The sequence below is a fragment of the Lasioglossum baleicum genome, chromosome 14, assembly GCF_051020765.1.
Source record: "Lasioglossum baleicum chromosome 14, iyLasBale1, whole genome shotgun sequence".
NCBI lineage: Eukaryota > Metazoa > Arthropoda > Insecta > Hymenoptera > Halictidae > Lasioglossum > Lasioglossum baleicum.
In genome coordinates, this window is record NC_134942.1 from 6634744 (window position 1) to 6652515 (window position 17772).

At 45.8% G+C, this 17772-nt stretch overlaps 1 protein-coding gene across 6 annotated transcripts in view; it reads left to right on the forward strand.

Moving 5' to 3' along the window:
- Positions 1-17772, forward strand: part of Kdm3 (Lysine demethylase 3) — a 368071-nt gene that overhangs the window by 330187 nt on the left and 20112 nt on the right. For all 6 annotated transcript variants that reach the window (XM_076438307.1, XM_076438302.1, XM_076438306.1 and 3 more), the window contains one exon: positions 2268-2415. In XM_076438307.1, coding sequence (XP_076294422.1) covers positions 2268-2415 — 148 coding nt within the window. The remainder of the gene's footprint in view (positions 1-2267; positions 2416-17772) is intronic.

Genomic DNA, 17772 nt, shown 5'->3' on the forward strand with positions numbered 1-17772 from the left:
TATCAGTTTTACGAAAGACACGTTTTCCTGAATCATTTTACCATGAGGCGGAGTTGAGGAGATATTTATTTTGTTGTCTGGAAAATTCTTTGTAGCAGGAATTATTAATAGAAACATGTTGCTCACTTTTATTAATGCACCTGTCTTCTTTAATAGACAGGTATTTTTATGCAAAATAAAAATTGTCTGGCTGAATTCCCACACACGATTATTTCTGTTCTTATAACGATTCCACGTAGGTACGATATTCTCGCATCTCTAAACGTTTCTGCTGTCTTGCATATAATTTGTCGACCCATTACTGTCGTCCACGGATGAAATCCACGGTCTATTAATAACGTTGTTTGCATACTCAAAACATACACAGTTGTGACAGGTTTTTACGATATAGGAATTTTTTCACAAGAAAAAAGTATTCTCCATTTTGTTAAGATTCTCGTCAGAATGACGGGTTCTGATATTTGTAATTTACGATTGTTGATTCAACGCTTTTTCAAAATAGTAAAAACATTAGAGGAATCTAGAAATGCTGTTTCACTATCTCCGACCTGTTAAACATCAATAAAGAAAATATTTCGCTCCAGTTTGTTGCAATTCCAGAAAGTTTTGCACAAAGATCCGCTGTCTAATTATTGCTATAAAGCAACGTGAGTAGGTGATCTCGATAGCTCCACGATTAAATTGCTAATTTACGGACAGTGTTCTGGTGTGCGAGAAGCGAGCAGCAGCCGATAAAAGATAAGGCGATAATAAATCGCCTCGGTGCGGCGAATTTATTCACTTGTTCGCGGAACGATCGTTTTTCTTATTTTCCTGTTGAACGTTGATTTTCAATGGGAAAATCGTGTCCGGGGTTTCCCCGGGACAGAGAGAGAGAGAGAGAGAGAGAGAGAGACGCTCCCACGAAAACTGAAAGACACTGGGTATTCGAGCTCGAGCACTTATTTATTGCGTGAATCCAACGCGTGCATAGTAAAGTCCGCCGACCGAGGAGGCGAGATAAACACGCGCGTTCCGCACGTAACAGTATAAATAACTTGCGCAAGCATTAATGAATGCTTATCTGACCGACTCCGTTAAAAAGTCACGATATGTACGCCGAGCTGCCACCGTCGTCGTCGGTGTTGTTGCGTTATCAAGGCTCTTTTTGTACGAGCATCTACGAGCACCGCCGGAGACATACTGATTTTAATTGCGCTATTTTAACGCGCTTTTATCTAGTCTGCTATTTACTATCTCTCTATTAATATAATAAACAAATGGGAATAGTGCTGAGCGTTCACGTTCCGACGTAATTGCCACAGAATACCGAGAATCGAATACTTAATTTTATTCATATGTGTCGGTGGAAAAGATGTTGGGAATAGACGATGTAGATGGTCGCTGATCAATTCAGACGATCCAGCTGCGTTCGACAGTATAAGTAGTATTTTTAATGACAGCCTGATGAATATTTGATTACTAAAGTGCCGCATTTATGCATTCAGGAATGAATAAGCCACAGACAAAACAGTGGAAATATCGGCCGGAATAATTACTGTTGTGCTATATTTATCTTGCTGAAATTAGCCCGAGGGAGATGACTTTACATGAACCATGCTTCTCGGTTCTTATTTTTACGTAGCGATCCACTTTCCATTTATGGCATTTCTAAATCATAATAATACCTTTTTTGTACCCTTGCCTCAATATAAAATCGACTAACTCCAGTGGTGGTGCCTTAATTTAAAAAATTATTCACTTGAAGTTCGAAGAACATGTTTGTAATTTTTTTTTAAATCTGGAGAGCTCGCCCCAAAGGAAAAATAATTCCTTCCGATGTAAAATCGTCTAACGAGGCGAGCTAAATTACGAAGATTATTTAACCCGAAGTTAGAAGAATGTGTCTGTGATTTTACAAATCTGGAGAGCTCGCCCCCCCAAAAGAAAAATAATAAAATCAATTGCAAAATTTGCCAACGAACAGACAAACAGACAAACAAACAAGAAAGCGAGCTAATAAAAACGTGGTAAAATCGCGTACAATTTTCGTTCCCTTCCGATATAAAATCGTCTAACGAGGCCACCTAAATTTAAAAAATGATTTGATCGAAAGGAAGCAGATCTTTTAAAACATTGTCACAGTCCCTGTGTTTGTTGGGGTGAATAGAATCGAGAATAGATTATCGAGAGGTAGACTCGACGCGGAGGATCGACCGAGAGCATCTACTCCAAGTTGAACCCGAAGAGAACCGTGTGTAACCTTGAAACTTTTGTGTTCGTTGCAGGGAGCGGCGAGAAGCGGAAGTCCGGCTGGATCGTGAACGCGAGAAAAGGGAGGCCAAGATGGAAAGGGAGAGGCTCGAGAAGCAGAGGGCTGCCGAGCAGGCAGTTCACAAGCACTTCGAGGAGTCCCTCAGGCTGGCACAACAAAAGGTTAGTCAGCCTTTACTGCCTGTTTTTCGCCGGCGCGCGTGTTTTTAATGACCTCCGGCCTCGTTCTGCCGGTGCCGGTGCCTGCCGGCAGCGTGTCCGACAGATGCTCGACACAAAAATTCACGGGAATTATAGTCGCCGGCACTCTCCGAAACCGAGGCCCGATCTCCGAAACAACCACTCGACTTTTTCCCTTTCTCTAGACGTCGAGCATTCCCGGTGAATTAATCATCGAATTCCACAGAAAACCTTCCTTGGTAGCTCAACGAAATTTATTCACGACGTTCGTAATCTCAGCGGCCTGCGAATGGGCTCCGAAGTTGCTCAAAATCTGTAACATCAAATGACTCTGAGGAAAATTCGAAGAGTTTTTGTTTTTTTTGGGAGGGGCACTATGAAACAACCCATAGTGGTTGTATTTTTATTTTAAACTTCTGTGGAGGACCGTACTAGCCAGCACAGGCTATAAACCAATTTATAAACGTCTGTTGAATGTCAATTTAGAAAAATCAACCCTTGACAAAGGGGATGAATGTTTCTGTCACACTCCATGCGATTATTTTCAAACATTCTGTGTCTGTTAGCATTATGTTTTTTAAAATGAGAAGCGATCTGTCACAGCCTGAGAAAAGTGCATCGAACTATGTACGGCCTGAAAAATGATTACGGAACAGTTTCGCGGGGTACTGGGCAAGGGGGGGAATGAATAACAAGGAAAACGGAATCTGGCCCCAAGGGGAAAACCACCCCAGAGCCTAGTAACCCAACGATCGTTGCTTTTCAATTCCTATCCGGGCAGCCGAGTTTTCCGGGAAATTGTCTTGGGGTGAAAGCGTGGGCGAGTCGATTAAGGGCGCTCGATGGGAATGAAATACAATCGAGGGGGATCCTCGTTTCGAAGTCCCCGTGATTCGACTACAACAATCACAAATTTTTTCCCTTCCCCATAAGCTCCGCAAAAAATAAACAATTGAAATCTTCGTGCTCAGACCCGGACGCAAGGTTTAGCTTCAGGAATAATATTCTTGATATTGAATCTACGTGTTAAGCTGTTTTCAAACATCTGAACTTCCCGAAAAAACAAGTTTTCTTCGAAATTGCTCTCGGAGCAATATCCACATTTCCGACGAGAGCATGTGCTCGAATATCTCGCGCGCAAAAATCCAGCAGAATGTAATCGGAGTTTCGTCAGCGGCGGAACTCTGTTTGAAGAATTCGCGCAATTATGTAGAGAGTTCGGTGGAACGCGTTCCGCGACTGTTTACGCGAAAACAGGATATTTCCGGTAGCAATCGTGAGCAAAGAGACTGCGCTTCATTCCGACTGTAAAATATAGACGAGCCGACGGTCGTTTCGTAGCCCACGCGCGGAATAATTCAGTACATTTCGAGGCGCGCGGAGTCCCGTGTAGAAAGGAAGTATTTCTCGGGGAAACCGCGACCACGGTTACACGAAACCTAGGAATTCCCTTTGCGGAATTTCGCGGGAAGTTTGCGCTTACTGCCAGCCGCTTCCAACCCCGTCTCGACGGAAACCCGGAAATTTTCCAAAGCCGGAACCGGTGCCCTATTAACATCTCATAAAATTGCCTCGGATTCCTTCGTCGATTCCGCGAATTCCTGGAAACGTGTAACCGCCCCCGATGGAGAAAGATCCACCCCCGCTGCTGTTTCACTTGGTCCGGCCAGGGTATGCAAAAATGATCAAACATTTTCTGCATACTTCGGCAACACGGTTTTACCAAAAGGTATTTCGTAATAGGTACACCGTGTCCGTTCTATTAGAAAGTGCGACATTATTCGAATTTTATGTAGGATAACTTTTAGTGGCGTTCAATTACAGCCCATTGTCTCCATCAATGGCAAGAGACCGCAGTTCGATCTTTAAAGATTTTAACCAGGACAGAATAATGGCATTGTCAGTTTACTATAACCATAAAGTAATAAATGCCATAAACACGTAAAATCCGCAGTCTACCTGCGACCCACCCCTAATTACCCGACGGCGGTGTCCAGGTCAATTTTGACCCTTAGTCATTCGCAATTACTCAGTCCCTGGTGAATGGGTTGAGTCAACGACTGCTGTCGAACAACAGAAAGATTAACACGCCCATAAAAAGTATCTTCAAAAGCATATTTCGAAAGATTTCAAAATAAAAAACAAGCAAAGACATCCTCAATTAGTTATAAGAATAAATCATTTTCGTTCGACAGCTGTTTTAAGAAAGTTACAACATCCTGAAGAAGTACTTCGCGAAATCATATACTCAAGCTACAGACAGAGTGGGGATGGAGTTTCCAGGTAGCTCGCGTCGATCAGCGTAGATCGTCTGATCCGTAGGCCGTCGATCATCGTGTTCGAATAACAAATGCGACCGATATGGAAAGCAAAACGAAAGGAAGAGGAGTGACGTATTTGAGGGGAGAAGGGGGGAAGCAGTGGATCAGCGGGGGCCGCCCTCGTGTCCCGAGAAAAGAGGAATAATCCGAGAAGAGAGCGAACGAACCGAAGGAAAACGAGTTCTCCCTGGGCTCGAGGGGTCTCTCTCCTCCTGTGTTCCCTGGGAGAGAAGGGTGGTTGTTCCCAGACCAGATACGGGTGGTAGGGACACACGCGGATGCTGGCTGCGAGCGAGAAAGACGACCAACAACACAGGCTGGGAACCAGGGATACCGGGAGGGGGAGGGGGACAGCAGGCAATCAATGCATTCCAGCACCTGCCTTTTGTGCGTGTTACAGCCCTGACAGTCACCGAAAACCTGCCCCGCACTTCTGTGTACTTGGCTGCCTGCCTCGGACTCTCAGGGTCTCTCATTTTTTCGTCGGTCTCAACGTATGGTAACCTTTAACATCTCTCGTGCATCCTCTTCATACTGCTGAACATTCACTGGAAAAATCCAATGCGTGCAGGTTTAACCCTTTTGCAGTCGGAGCTATTTCAACTGGAAAATTAAACATTTCTTCCGGCCGAGAATAATTCCATTGCATTCGATCTTTTTCATTTTACGGATATGAAATTCGTGTTCTCATACAATACTTGCAATCAGTGAAATAAGTCTCCATACACCCTTTAAAACAGAATAACTTTTTCATAATTATATAACGAAGAGATCTACAAAACATGTATTGTAAATTTTTATTAAGTGCCCAAATAAAAAAGTTTTGAGAAGTGCCTTTTTTATTTTTGCATGCAACCTTGTAAATTGTAATTTTCAGAAAATATTTCGCACATCATTTAGTAAACCAATGCTTCTAATTGCTTACAAAACATTTGGTCATTTGGTATAATTATAGAAAAGTTATTCTGTTTTAAATGGTATACGGAGACTTATTTTACTGAGTGTAAATGTGTAGGAATTATTTAGTAATGTAAATATAGGATCGTGGAATTATTGAATGTAAATCAGTGAACTAATTTTTCATGCAACAGTCGAATATAATCTGAGTCACCCCTCGACTGCTAAGGGTTAACAGCGTGAGACCTGGCTCTGTGTCACGATTGATCAATTTGTCTAACAATCCTTTGGGGTTCCAGCGTCAGCAGTATTTCCATTAATTAGTGTTGTTTCTTGGCGGCGTCTGTGTGCTCCAATTTCGTATTTCAATCTGTCGAGTGACCGTGTGCGATTTCCCGCGTTGTTCGCATTTCCACGCGACATGTGCTCGATAAAAGAATTGCTCGGCCTTGGTAGTATGTAGCCGCGATTGCTTCCGATAGAGACCGTCGAGAATGCGAGGCATGAGCATGAACTCTCGATGACATGGAATTTTTCACGGTGTCTGTGCGGCGTTCCACGAGACCTTACGCAATACAGATAATTTCGAGACGCGAAGCTCCTGCGAGCCGACTCTTATCTTCGTATCTCCTCATCGAGTCGTTGTATAATCTCTTCCTGTCTTCCCCATCGAGTAAACAATTTGACACTGTCGAAAAACACAGTTGTTTCAACCAAACTGCTCCGCGTCGACTTTTTTCCGAGTGTAACGTCTCTCGGGCGAACGAACTATTTCGGTGATGTGTTTCGAAATCGTGGGTTACAAAATTTCTAGATCGAAAATAAAACGGTTTGGTTACTTTCGTGTTCGGTTCGAACTTCAGGAAGAGAAAACAGCCGCAGGCGACGATGCCTTTGAGGTCAACAAGCTGCAAACACTGATATCTCCGGGAGACTTGTGTAATCATTGTGAATAATGTGTTTCTTCTGATGAAGAAAATAATTCCCGAGCCGTAGAGCTCCGATAAGATTGCGAGGTTTTTTTTTTACGAAAATACGATGAGTCAAACGCCGCGCGAGATGTGCCATCAATTAAGCCACTGTGTTTTGTCAAACTGCACTACAATTTTCCTTCGCTCAATTCTTGCGAGAAATATAGTAATAATATTCTACTGTCTATATTTAAGGGTGGCAAATGACGAAGACACCGGATTACCCAATTTTTACAAGGAAATAAAATAGCAATACAAATTCTAGAATCAACGAGGTCGCAAATCTCGGAGACACTAAATAAATGTTTTCGCTCATTCGATTTTTGTTAGAAATGAAATTCCACAAGATGGGGCATTAAATATATTTTCCTCGTCGAAGGGTTCCAAAAAAAGATAGAAAGATCTCAGAAAGATCGTTAATCTTTCGGTGGGCCACGTGACGGGTCCGCAAGAGCTATACCGAAGGAAGAAAGTGACGGAACAGGTTGAGAACCGGCGGGTCGCATGAGTTGCGGCTACGTATGGGTGCATAAACCCGAGAGGATCCTTTCACGCGGGGTCCCGGGTAGGACCTCTACCTGCCCTTCTTCCACCCTACGAAAACTGTGTCCTGCCAGTCCTTGGCGAGCTTTCGTCCCGCTCGGATCAGTGGGAGAAAGAGTACCATCTCCGGTATCGTGTCTTTAATCTCGTGGTCTCTCTCGGTTCGCAAGTTCCCCGATGGGTCTTGCGCAGGATCTGTTCGTCAGCGCGCAGATAATTCTCGATAACCGGCTTATCATCGGCCGAGTGTTTTCCATTTCGCGGCTCCGATAACGCTCGCCCGCCTCTCGGCTGCTCGCGGATCCAGAACGTCGTAGTCTTTGTGAAAAACTCGAGCGATTTGGCCGCGGTCAGTCTACTCAGTTTTTTTTGGAAGAAGATCATCGAAATTATTACCTTCGATCATCGAGTGACTTCCGGTTGTGATAACGTGAATGGAAGCATAAATCATACCTAAATCTTGGAAGAAAATCATCGAAATCCTGCGTTGCTTCCGGTAGTGATAGAGCGTCGTTGGGAACATGAATGGAGGCCAGTCGGATCTTGGATTTAGGATCTAAACCAGCGTGCTGCTTCCGTCACGTCGCTCGAAGGTCAGTCTAATCGCTCGGCGCTTCCTCCCGCGATAGATCCTGCGTGGATCGCGCGACCTTGCCGAGCGTTGCATAAAAAGGAGCGCTCTTTTCAAGCGGGATATCGTGTACGTCGATAAGAATGTGTATCGAGTGTCGGATTTTTTATCTCCCGTCGTCGGTTTTCCTCTTCCTGCGCAGCTCGATCCGCAAGGACGAGATCGATAGATCGAGAGAGAGAAAAACGCGCTTCTGGGACGCCTCGAAGGCTGCGCTGATTTATTCTCGCCGGCGATTCCTAGAAGCTTTCCCGATACCTTTTTCTCTCCTCTTTCCACGTACCGGGTGTTCTCTGTGAATTGTCGCGGCGAAGATTTGTTCGCTCGCGGTGTGATAATTTATTTGATCACGTACGAGCGATAACGATCGGCATTTAAATTTCGCGGAACTGCTCCGCGGTTGAATTTCGCGTGAATTTATTGGAGCTTTCGGAATATCTCTGGATCTCCTGATGCGTATCTGGTGAATTATTCGAGTCGTGTGCTAATGCGAAGAAATATTGTAGCAGAGATTAATTTCACGTTAAGTGTGCGACAGAGTAATCGTGTCGGGAGAGGCGTGTTAAGGGATTTAAAAATGGAAAGGAGGTGAATGAATTGCTAAATTACAGTGTATGTCGCGGCTGACGTCGAGGCGATCTTCTCGATCACCGGCGGATCGATCGAGGACCGATCGAGAAACTTTCACGGTGTTTATCGGAGGAAGCAGCAACGGGGTCGGTATACATGCATGCGGCGCCCGTTTATTTCTGCGAAAGGAGAGGGGAAGGAGAAAGAGGGGGATAGAGCGAGCGATTCCAACCGGCATTTGCATTGCAAAACTCGACCGGCACGAAGGTCATTAATTATGCACTCCACGGTACGCAACAATAGAGCCCGACGGTGTTTCGTTTCGTGCCACGACACCCTGCCTCTCTCGATGTAGTTTCTTCCTCGTCGATGGGCTTAAAGCGGATTAAAGCTGACGCTGCCATTTTAAAAAATCATCTCCCTCCCTCTCGTCTCCTCCTTCTCCTTCTTCTTCTTCTCGTTCTTCTAGCTCAGTCGTTTCTCGAAACTTGAAATTCTTCGCGTCCTCGTCGCTCAAGCCCCCGAAGTCGTTATTGGATTTCATTCCGACGAACTTTCGCTCCACTTTTCTCTTTTTCTTCGCCGCTTTTTATTTTTCTCTTCACGCGAGCAAACCTCGACTGGAGAAATTGAATTTGCCAAGCTTCGAGTTTTCCCCAAGTTCCCCGTGACCTTAAAACTTCCTAGAAATACCGGCAGCTTCTGACCTTTCCGCGAGCATGACCTTTCGGAAAATCATCGCGTCTCGTACATCTTCTTTTTCCACGCTTCGCTTCTTATCTCGGAATTGGTTTCACGACGGCCCTTCTGCTCGGCCATGGTAAACGAACCAGAAATTAACGCGTGGGACGCCGTTGATGAACGTCGTGCTATCTTCTTTATTTTCAATTTCTCTGGATACAGATATCTAGGGGTTGCGCTCTCGATCAATCCTAGGCGAAAAGCAATTTTCTTTAAATCAAATCTAGCGACACAATTCTAAGCAACGTGCGATCTTGCAATCTTCATATCTTTTTTATCAATTTTGGTGAATAAAAATGTCTAGGGGTTGTATTTCGGTCATTTTTAAATAAAATTTAGTGATAGAAAATTCTAATCACCGTACCGTTGATAAATTTTTGGAGGAAAATGAAAATTGGATCTACCTTGGTAAGATTTTTATGGGAAGTTTAGCGACAGAAAATTCCAAGCAGCGTAAAGAACACCTTTTAAATTTTTGGAGGAAACTGTAGATGTACCAACCGTGGTAAAATTTCTGTGGGAAAACGGTCGAATAAATTTGTTCGAGTACAAGTGCTCGTTAAGGAACCGTCGAATGGTAAACTCGAAGATTTGATTACCTTAAAATGGCAGTGCAGGTTCGTTCGTGTTTCGGCTGTTAATCTCCGGGGCCCGTTATGGCGCGAAGTTACGGCCGCGCGAGGAACGCGAACTTCTAATTGGAGCGCATTATTTATAAACGCACGATAAACCCGAACGCGGCCGCGCGAGCTTCCTCATAAATTACCGGAGCTAATTAGTCGGCGGGGTTACCGAGCCGGTAATTAACCGAGGCTACATGCACTTGTCACGTCCCTGTGAAGCCGTGCCACGCAACGACAATCGAAGTGACACACGCAGAGGGTGGAGGGGGAGATCAACAGGGGGTTGGTTGTCTGAACCAGAAACTTTTTTTCCGCGTACCTCTGTGCCTCGATGATTCTTCATTAATGATTGAGCTGGTGTGCGCGTGATTTCGACGTGTTAGCGGTTAACGACCGGTGTCACGTAGGCGTGACTTGGCTCTCGTTGTCTGTCGTGGCATCCTTGGCACAATTTCACTACTTTAATGCTCGCTCGCAGGTAGTTCTCTGCTCATAAATATTCACGTAGCCGGAAAAATAATGCATTTCACGGCGCAAATAGCAACGCGACCGCTGAATTAATTGACAGATTTATAACTGTAGAGCGAAAATATCTTCTGTTGTTGTACTTTTCCCTGCGTAGTTTCCTGTAAACACCGAGATAAGAAATTGAATATCGAGGAACTCTCGGTGATCCGAGAAGATAAAACGGTGCCCGTCGATTTTAATATTCGTTCCGTTGGCAATTTCGAGAGTCGATCAAGGGAAAAAACATCGGACAAGTAGTTCGGCGTGGTTCGTAGTGCTCGTTACAGTTTGTTGCGCCCGTTGATGGCGGTGTCCAACGTGGAGCGCGGTGAAATTGACGGGCAAGTTGATGTAACGCCTCGGTCGTCCCCGGCGCTCCGAGCGCCTAGCATTCCTCTCGACTTTCTTTCTCGCTGAATGATACTCGTACAGGTTCCGGCGATTCACGGCTCTCCATTCAATGGAACAGGCTCGGTACTTGCAGTTTCTCGGGGTTCATCGACATTCGGGATGCTCTACTGGGTGTCCTTGGAAGTAGGCGTATTTCGGCTAGCAATAAGGAAGCGAGACGGGCGAAAGAAGATTTTTACAGCTGGTCGGTTAAAGAGGCAGGTGTGAATGTCGAAGCGATTATAAAATATGGAACAGTTTCTTTCCCCTCGTGGAACTCCGTGGCGAATAAATTTCGCTTCTATTAACAGAGCCGCGATTGTGATCGCGCGGGGCCCGTTAACATTTATGAGATGCCGGCGAGGCAGTTTTTTAAAATCGTAATTGCATCACTCGTCCCCCTTCGACGGCGACCGTGCGGCTTTTAAAAGCGGTTCCGAGACGTTTAAAATTTTATGTTTATCGGGTCGAGTGAACTTTTCCCTCGGAAAGATTCGAGCGAGGCGATCCAGCTGGAAATCGACGGCGATAAGATTATCTCCACGGCGAGAGGGGCGTTAGTGTGTGTGTGCGCGTGTGTGTATGTGGTTCTCTCGGATGCCTCGCACGGCCGAGGAAGTCGATGAAATTAAAATGCACGGGACAGACCCGATCGTGGTTGACACTCGAGCCTGTTTTTCCGTTCGACAGGAATGCCTCGCGTTGCACCTGCCTCTCCTCTCTGTCTTCTCCTCGGCTCGCACGAGTATCGGCGCGGGTTCGTTGCTGGTCGATGTCCCTGAACCGTCGAGCTTCGTTTTCGAGCAATAAATTCTAGCCGCCGATCGATACGGTGTCGCTGGAATACCTCCGACCGACCCACTTCGACCAAACAGGCTTACGACACACTGCCGACGATGTAACAGAACATTTATCAACCGCTAACATTACTTTCGTTTGATCCCCAAGATGGCCGACGGTGAAAGGAGCGATCCTCCATCTTCGTTTCCTCAAAACCAGTCAATTTCGACTTCGACGATCTACTGGAACTTGAACCGATTTAACCTTTTGCACTCGGAGCTATTTTAACGCGAAAATTAAACGTTTCTTCCATTCTATATCATTTTATTTACTCAGTTTATGGATATCAAATTGATGTAACACCTCATGCACTTAAATATTCGGTTATTGATTAGATACCAACCTATTTAATAATCATTTTTAGTCGGTCACCACCGGAGTACTGAGGGTTAAAATTTTTTTAGCAACACTATTTCACTGTACAAAAATAACAAGAATTTTCAGGCGTCCTTTTATATGTATAAATGCATCTCTTTGTAATCCCAATAATCGTAAATTGAAAACATTAGAAAACCCAGGGTTGAAGATTGTGTTCTGTCTCGATATCGAGTGGACAAGAAGCACTTTCGCACCGATCGATCGCGTCGATTTTGGTCAAGGTGATTTCATAGATCGTGGACGCTCTTACGACGCTCCCCGATCTAATAATTTAATCCCAATCCCCTCGGTTAATCAAAGAGCTGAGGGCACGGGAACGGTAAAAAAGAGGCGGCAGGGACATATTTACCTCGTTCTACGCTAGACAACGCGGCTCCCCGGCTAGGGAATCGAACAAATTAACTCGGGAACCCGCATAAGTCAGCTTCATGACGCTACGCTATTCTCGTATCGACCCCTGCATTCACTTTCATTCAACAATCCTGGCTGGAAGAGACCAAATAAATACTCGTATCAAATCAGTTCGATATCCATCGAAAAACAATGATCTCACGAAAATAACTAATATTACACTGCTAATAAATATCGAGAAACCAAACTCAGTTCGATATCCATCCAGTCTGCTTTCAACTGCAATCGCTGACAGAAACAACGAATTGATCTCGTCAGAAAAACATACCAGTAACTCGAGAATCTGTAGAGGTTGTTCAGAAGTAGAATCGCGTGCAGCAAGTGTCTACGAACCGGGCAACGCTGTTTATTAATTACTTCGGTTGTCGAACTTCGTCGCAGACGAAGTTGCAGAACCGAGAAATTCATCTACTTGAGAGTTCGAGCCTCCCCTTTGATTGACTTTCCAGATTAATTCTCCAATTGAGTGCAAAGTTTCTACAAAAGTTGTGCAAGGGCGATGGATTAAAGGCCTGGGTAGGGTCTAGGGATAGATAGAGAGAGAGGGAGCAGGTTTACCGAAACATTTTCTCGCTCCCTCGTTCGCCCGTAAATTCGCTCTCTGTACCCACGCCTTCCAATCCCGCGCGCGGAGTTAATTACCTTCTTCGCTCCGCGGAAACTCCTCCGGCGTGCTCTCCGGGGCTCCGAGCGCGAGGGAAGAGGGCGTATATAAATCCCGACTGTCTCCGCGTACACGCGGCCAACCGCAAGCCTCCGTTGACGGTACAGTTACTCCCGTTCTGTGTACCGGGTGCTCGCGAAATGTTTCGGCGAACTTGCTGATTTAGAGTCGCCGGAATCCCCGAGACCAATACGCTGGAACTCGTTCCCCCTCGGTGAAACGGGCGAGGCAACTTTGCAGACCTTCGGGAAGGTTCTGGGACAGGTCGTAGGCTCTTGTCAGAGGTTTGAGGCTGTCCTCAAAATGTGAAAGAAATTTTGAACGACGGTCTTCCTGGTTTTGCAAGACTTGGTTCTTCAACCCCTTGGATCACCTGTACGTGGCATTTTGAAATAGCTTAGAATTGGATAGTGGATTGTCTGAAAAATTGACTAGCTTCTGCAAGAACTGGATAGTTATTTGCTAGATTAAATTAGTGAATGAAGAATTGTGAATTTTGGAGCTCGCAACATCAATTCCTAACAAAGATGGAAGCCAGTTTCAGTAGATGGCAATCGCATTTCCGATTAGGGTATTGCATAAAGGATGTCTTGATGAATTCTGGGACTGGAGGCAGCAATTTTCAAGGAAGATTGAGAGTGGGTAACCAGATAGCCGGGGATGCTGCCGGCGAATCTTGGCATTCCGAAGCAATTTACCCGAAGAAGAGACAATACAAAAGACCGAGGGGATCAGACAGGGTTCCTTTTCAGAGAGTATCGCAATCGCCCCGAAATAATGGAGCAGCCTGACCAGAGGAGGAGAGAGATGGACCACTAGAGAGCAGGGTCGAAGGAATCCAAAGGGCGAGAGAACGGGCGAGCCCGTCGCGCCACACGGATCCCTTTGGATCCTTTCGGTTGTATCCTTTTGTGTCTGGGCTAGCGAGGTCTGTCCCCTCGGTTCCCGTCGGTTCCTCATAATTGGGGAATAAATCGTGGTTAGGACACGGCGCGCACGCATTCGGCATCGGCCTGGAATGATCTCGTTTCTAAAAGCACGCATCGCACCACGGCAGGCCGCGCTACGACCAAGCCGAGCAGCCACGCTGGAAGTAATAACAGACGTCGAAACGGCGGGGAATGCGAGAGAGCGGGCCGCGTGCACGGCATCGGATAAATAATTCATGAAACGATAAACTAAGGCGCGGGCGCGCGCGCGACCCGATGGACGGACGCGTTATCTGTCATCACGACCCGCTGCTCACCTGCGCGAGTCATTTCGACCGAGATTTCGCGGGACCGTCTCCGTACTTCCACCATTCGCTACCTCCAATTTCCTCATTTCTTTGGGGATAGCTAAAGTGAGTCCGGTTTGTTCGGATAGACGAGAAATTCTTTGACCTAGGACAGAGATGGACAAAAGTTTTATTGAAATAAAAATTTCGAATAAAAATCGTGGGGTCTTCGAATAAATCCTTCGAATAATTTTCTGTCAGGCCTGTGGCAAAGGGGTGCAATAAACACAGCCAGGCAACCCGACGCCCGCTCAGGTATATCGGTGTGTAATTCAATTGCAAAACTTGTCTATTTTTCATAATTTTTGCATGGAAGTGGCGCCAGCCAGTTCGTAGCGTTCTTCCGATTAAAATGACACTAAACTCGATAGAATTTGGACTTTGTCCAGTGGTTTTAGTGGTCTTCGAATAATTCTACGAGTAAACCCACTTTATTCGAAATTTTAATTTAAATAAAATGTTTGTGTCTGCCTATCTCTGACCCAGCAAAGTCGGTCTCCAGTTTCGTTACATAACATCATTTTTATAAATCACTGTAACACATTAAAGAATCGTCTCATTAAGCCTAACTCCAACCTCAAGGTTCCCAGGGCTGCCTCCAAGAGTCCGCGACTCTCCGCATTCGCATCGATCGCGACCATACTACCACAGCAATGATATAATCGCAAGTCAAGAATTTCCGAATTAGACTTTCAAATAAAAGAATAACCAGTTTCCTGAATGGCAGCGAGCAAATATTTACGACCCGCGGCGCGGCTCCCTGGTAGCCATCAGTTCGAACGTCAATGAAGTCGTCCTGAATGAATATTGAATAAACATCGAAGCCTATTATCAATCGAGGAATAGACATCAAAGAAACTAGCGGAGGATAGGTCGTAGAGGGAGCGTGGGGTCGTGGAAAAAGAGTTGGTCGAACGTTGGACAAAAAGACGTCGTTCCCGTCAAGGGGGAATGCAATTTGCAATTCCCGTTCTTGCGAGCCCGTACCAGGGACGATAAAACGCTGCTGGAAACCCGGACGGAGGAATTTCGAAATTACTGGAATACCTGTCCTCCTCCTCTTTTAACGTTCTCTCTGTCTGTTGGTTCTCCCTTTACCGTCGTGTTTCTCTCTCTCACTCTCTCTCACTCACTCACTCGCCTAACTTTCCGCGAGTGCTTCCTCCCGTTGCGCGCGCGCGCGCGTTTCAGCCACTTTGTTTTCCAAGCGTTACCTTTCAATTCGACGGAGCGAAACGCGGTTACGCCGCGATGGAGGGACAGAAATGCGGATAGTCAGCAAGTCCCGTCGTCTGCTGACCGGGCACGTACATAGGAAACCTCGAGAGTAGTTTCTCCCCGCAGCGTCGTCAGCAAGTTCTATCGGCGGGCTCTCTTATAGTCGTTTCCCGTGGCTCGTCTGAAATTTAATGCGCCGCGACGCGACTCCGACAGTACCGGGTGGCCGTTAACTATCGATCCGTTCTACTAAACCTCTTTAAAAATGTGACGTACATTTCACGCTATTTTATCACCCAATGAATTCAGTGGATTCGTATGTCGAACATCAACGCGTGAGAATCTTCTTGATCAATTGTTCGATAACTCTGGTCGTTATCGAAGACCTTTATCTTGAGCGATTTAATCGAGCAACTTGTTCTGACAATGTTGACCAGATAAGATGCAGTCATTAATAGACTGTAGACTCATTTCTTCTCTTCATAGCTTTAATTATTAAAAAATCACACGATATTCTGAAATTTTTAAATATTCGTAGACTCCCAATGGTTTATTTGGTTAAACGACGCACTACTGTTGAGAAATTCTTTGATCTGGGGCTAGAAAAATGGATCTCCAGTTTCGTCGGATTAAACGACCTGGGGCTAGCAAAAGTGGCGATTGTAAATATCGCTGGAGCAGAAGCGCTGATAGATTAATCCAAGAAACCCAGCTCGAGTATTTCATGTTTTGCGCTGCTAGATCAAGAGCAGCAAGAAATTCTTGAACACCGAGTACACAGATGCAAAGGGAAGAAAGAGGATAAAAATCGAGCGAGAAGCATGGTTGAAAAATGCATAGTTGATTACAGTATCGCAACGGATAAAACAAGATCGATCTCGGCTGGCTGGAAGAGCAGGACGATCTCGAGCGCAAGAAACCGATCGGGAATGATCGTGAAAGTGGGTCGAGCTCGAGGAACTCGATCGTGCGCAAGGTGTTCGTGGCCGGAGAAGCGGTCGGGACGAGGATCGACGTATTCTCGCAGCTGTGATCCGTTCGATCGAATCGTTATCGAGGTCTTCGGACGATCGAATCAATCGGATCGGCAATGAAAGATCGCGAAACACACCGCGGGTTGTTATCAATACAGCAACGGTGTCGAGCATGGATGTAAAAAGATCTGCGGCGGCTCCGATTCCTACCACCTTATCGCCTGTTATCGCGCTATCTATTTTGCTGGAACTGTATGAATACATTTCTCGCGATAAGATACCGTTTCGCCATATTACTCGCAAACAGCCGACGCAGTTTCGAATTCGAGACCCCGTGTCTCGAACGCCATTCGATCGTATTGCTCGAACAAGAACCTCGTGAGCGCTTCTTGCTTCAAGCTCGTCAGCGAAACGGCCATTTTCTCTGTTTACGTTATACGAGCTCGCTGAGGAATCGCTGAGTGGGCGGCTGGATTTAATGGCCGAGCTGTTTGTCGAGTATACTTTCGAGTTTCCGTTTTATTTGGAGGTCGTCCTGAACCTTTCCGCTGAGTACACAGACTCCGAAAGCTGAAGGTCCTGTTGACCTGCGCAATTCGGTTCCCGGTCGACTGGGTCGTCGAAATTAAATCTGTCGAGAATTGAGAGGGATTAAATTAAAATTTGTATTATCAGACTGCGTCCAAAAATGTGGTATAATTTGAAATATTGGGACCGATGAACTATTTTCACATTAATAACGTTCGTAAAAGAAGAATTAACGTTTCAGTTAACTCCTGATCGTTACAGTGCCAAACACTATGAACTTTGGAACCGTGGCCAGTGCTAAAAAAATCGCGAAATGTCAAAATGGAAGAACGTCGTGGATTTCTCCGGGCGACTGTGTGTCAAGGTCGGCTCACCGAGTCACCAGATAAAATCCATCAGCAGCGATGAGCACAGGAGGAGCACGAGGACGATGAGAATTAACGGTGCGTGCGGAGACGGAGGGGTGGGAGGTGGCACATGGAAGAAGAGGAGTAGTAGGAGGAGGGCTTTAAGCAGCCTGTCGAGAACAGACCGCGAATCTAATTATAGTCTCATCCGAGAAGAAGGTTTACTATGCTAATCGAGCCGGGGCGGTCGAGAAAATGTCAACCCACGTGTTCTGTTTACCCGGGCGATGACGCGTCATCGTTCCACGTGCCTGTTTGTATTCGACGCGTGTGACCTGCGCTGCGGACGTACACAACAATCTTTTTCAATGATTTCTGACGCAACGATCAACGATATGAATCCCGTGACACAGGGTTATCTGGACAGGGGGCTTTGTCCTTGATAACGGGCAGAAACACTCGTACTTAGCTATCTGGGCCGGTTAGGCGACTGCTTTGTCAATTAGCTG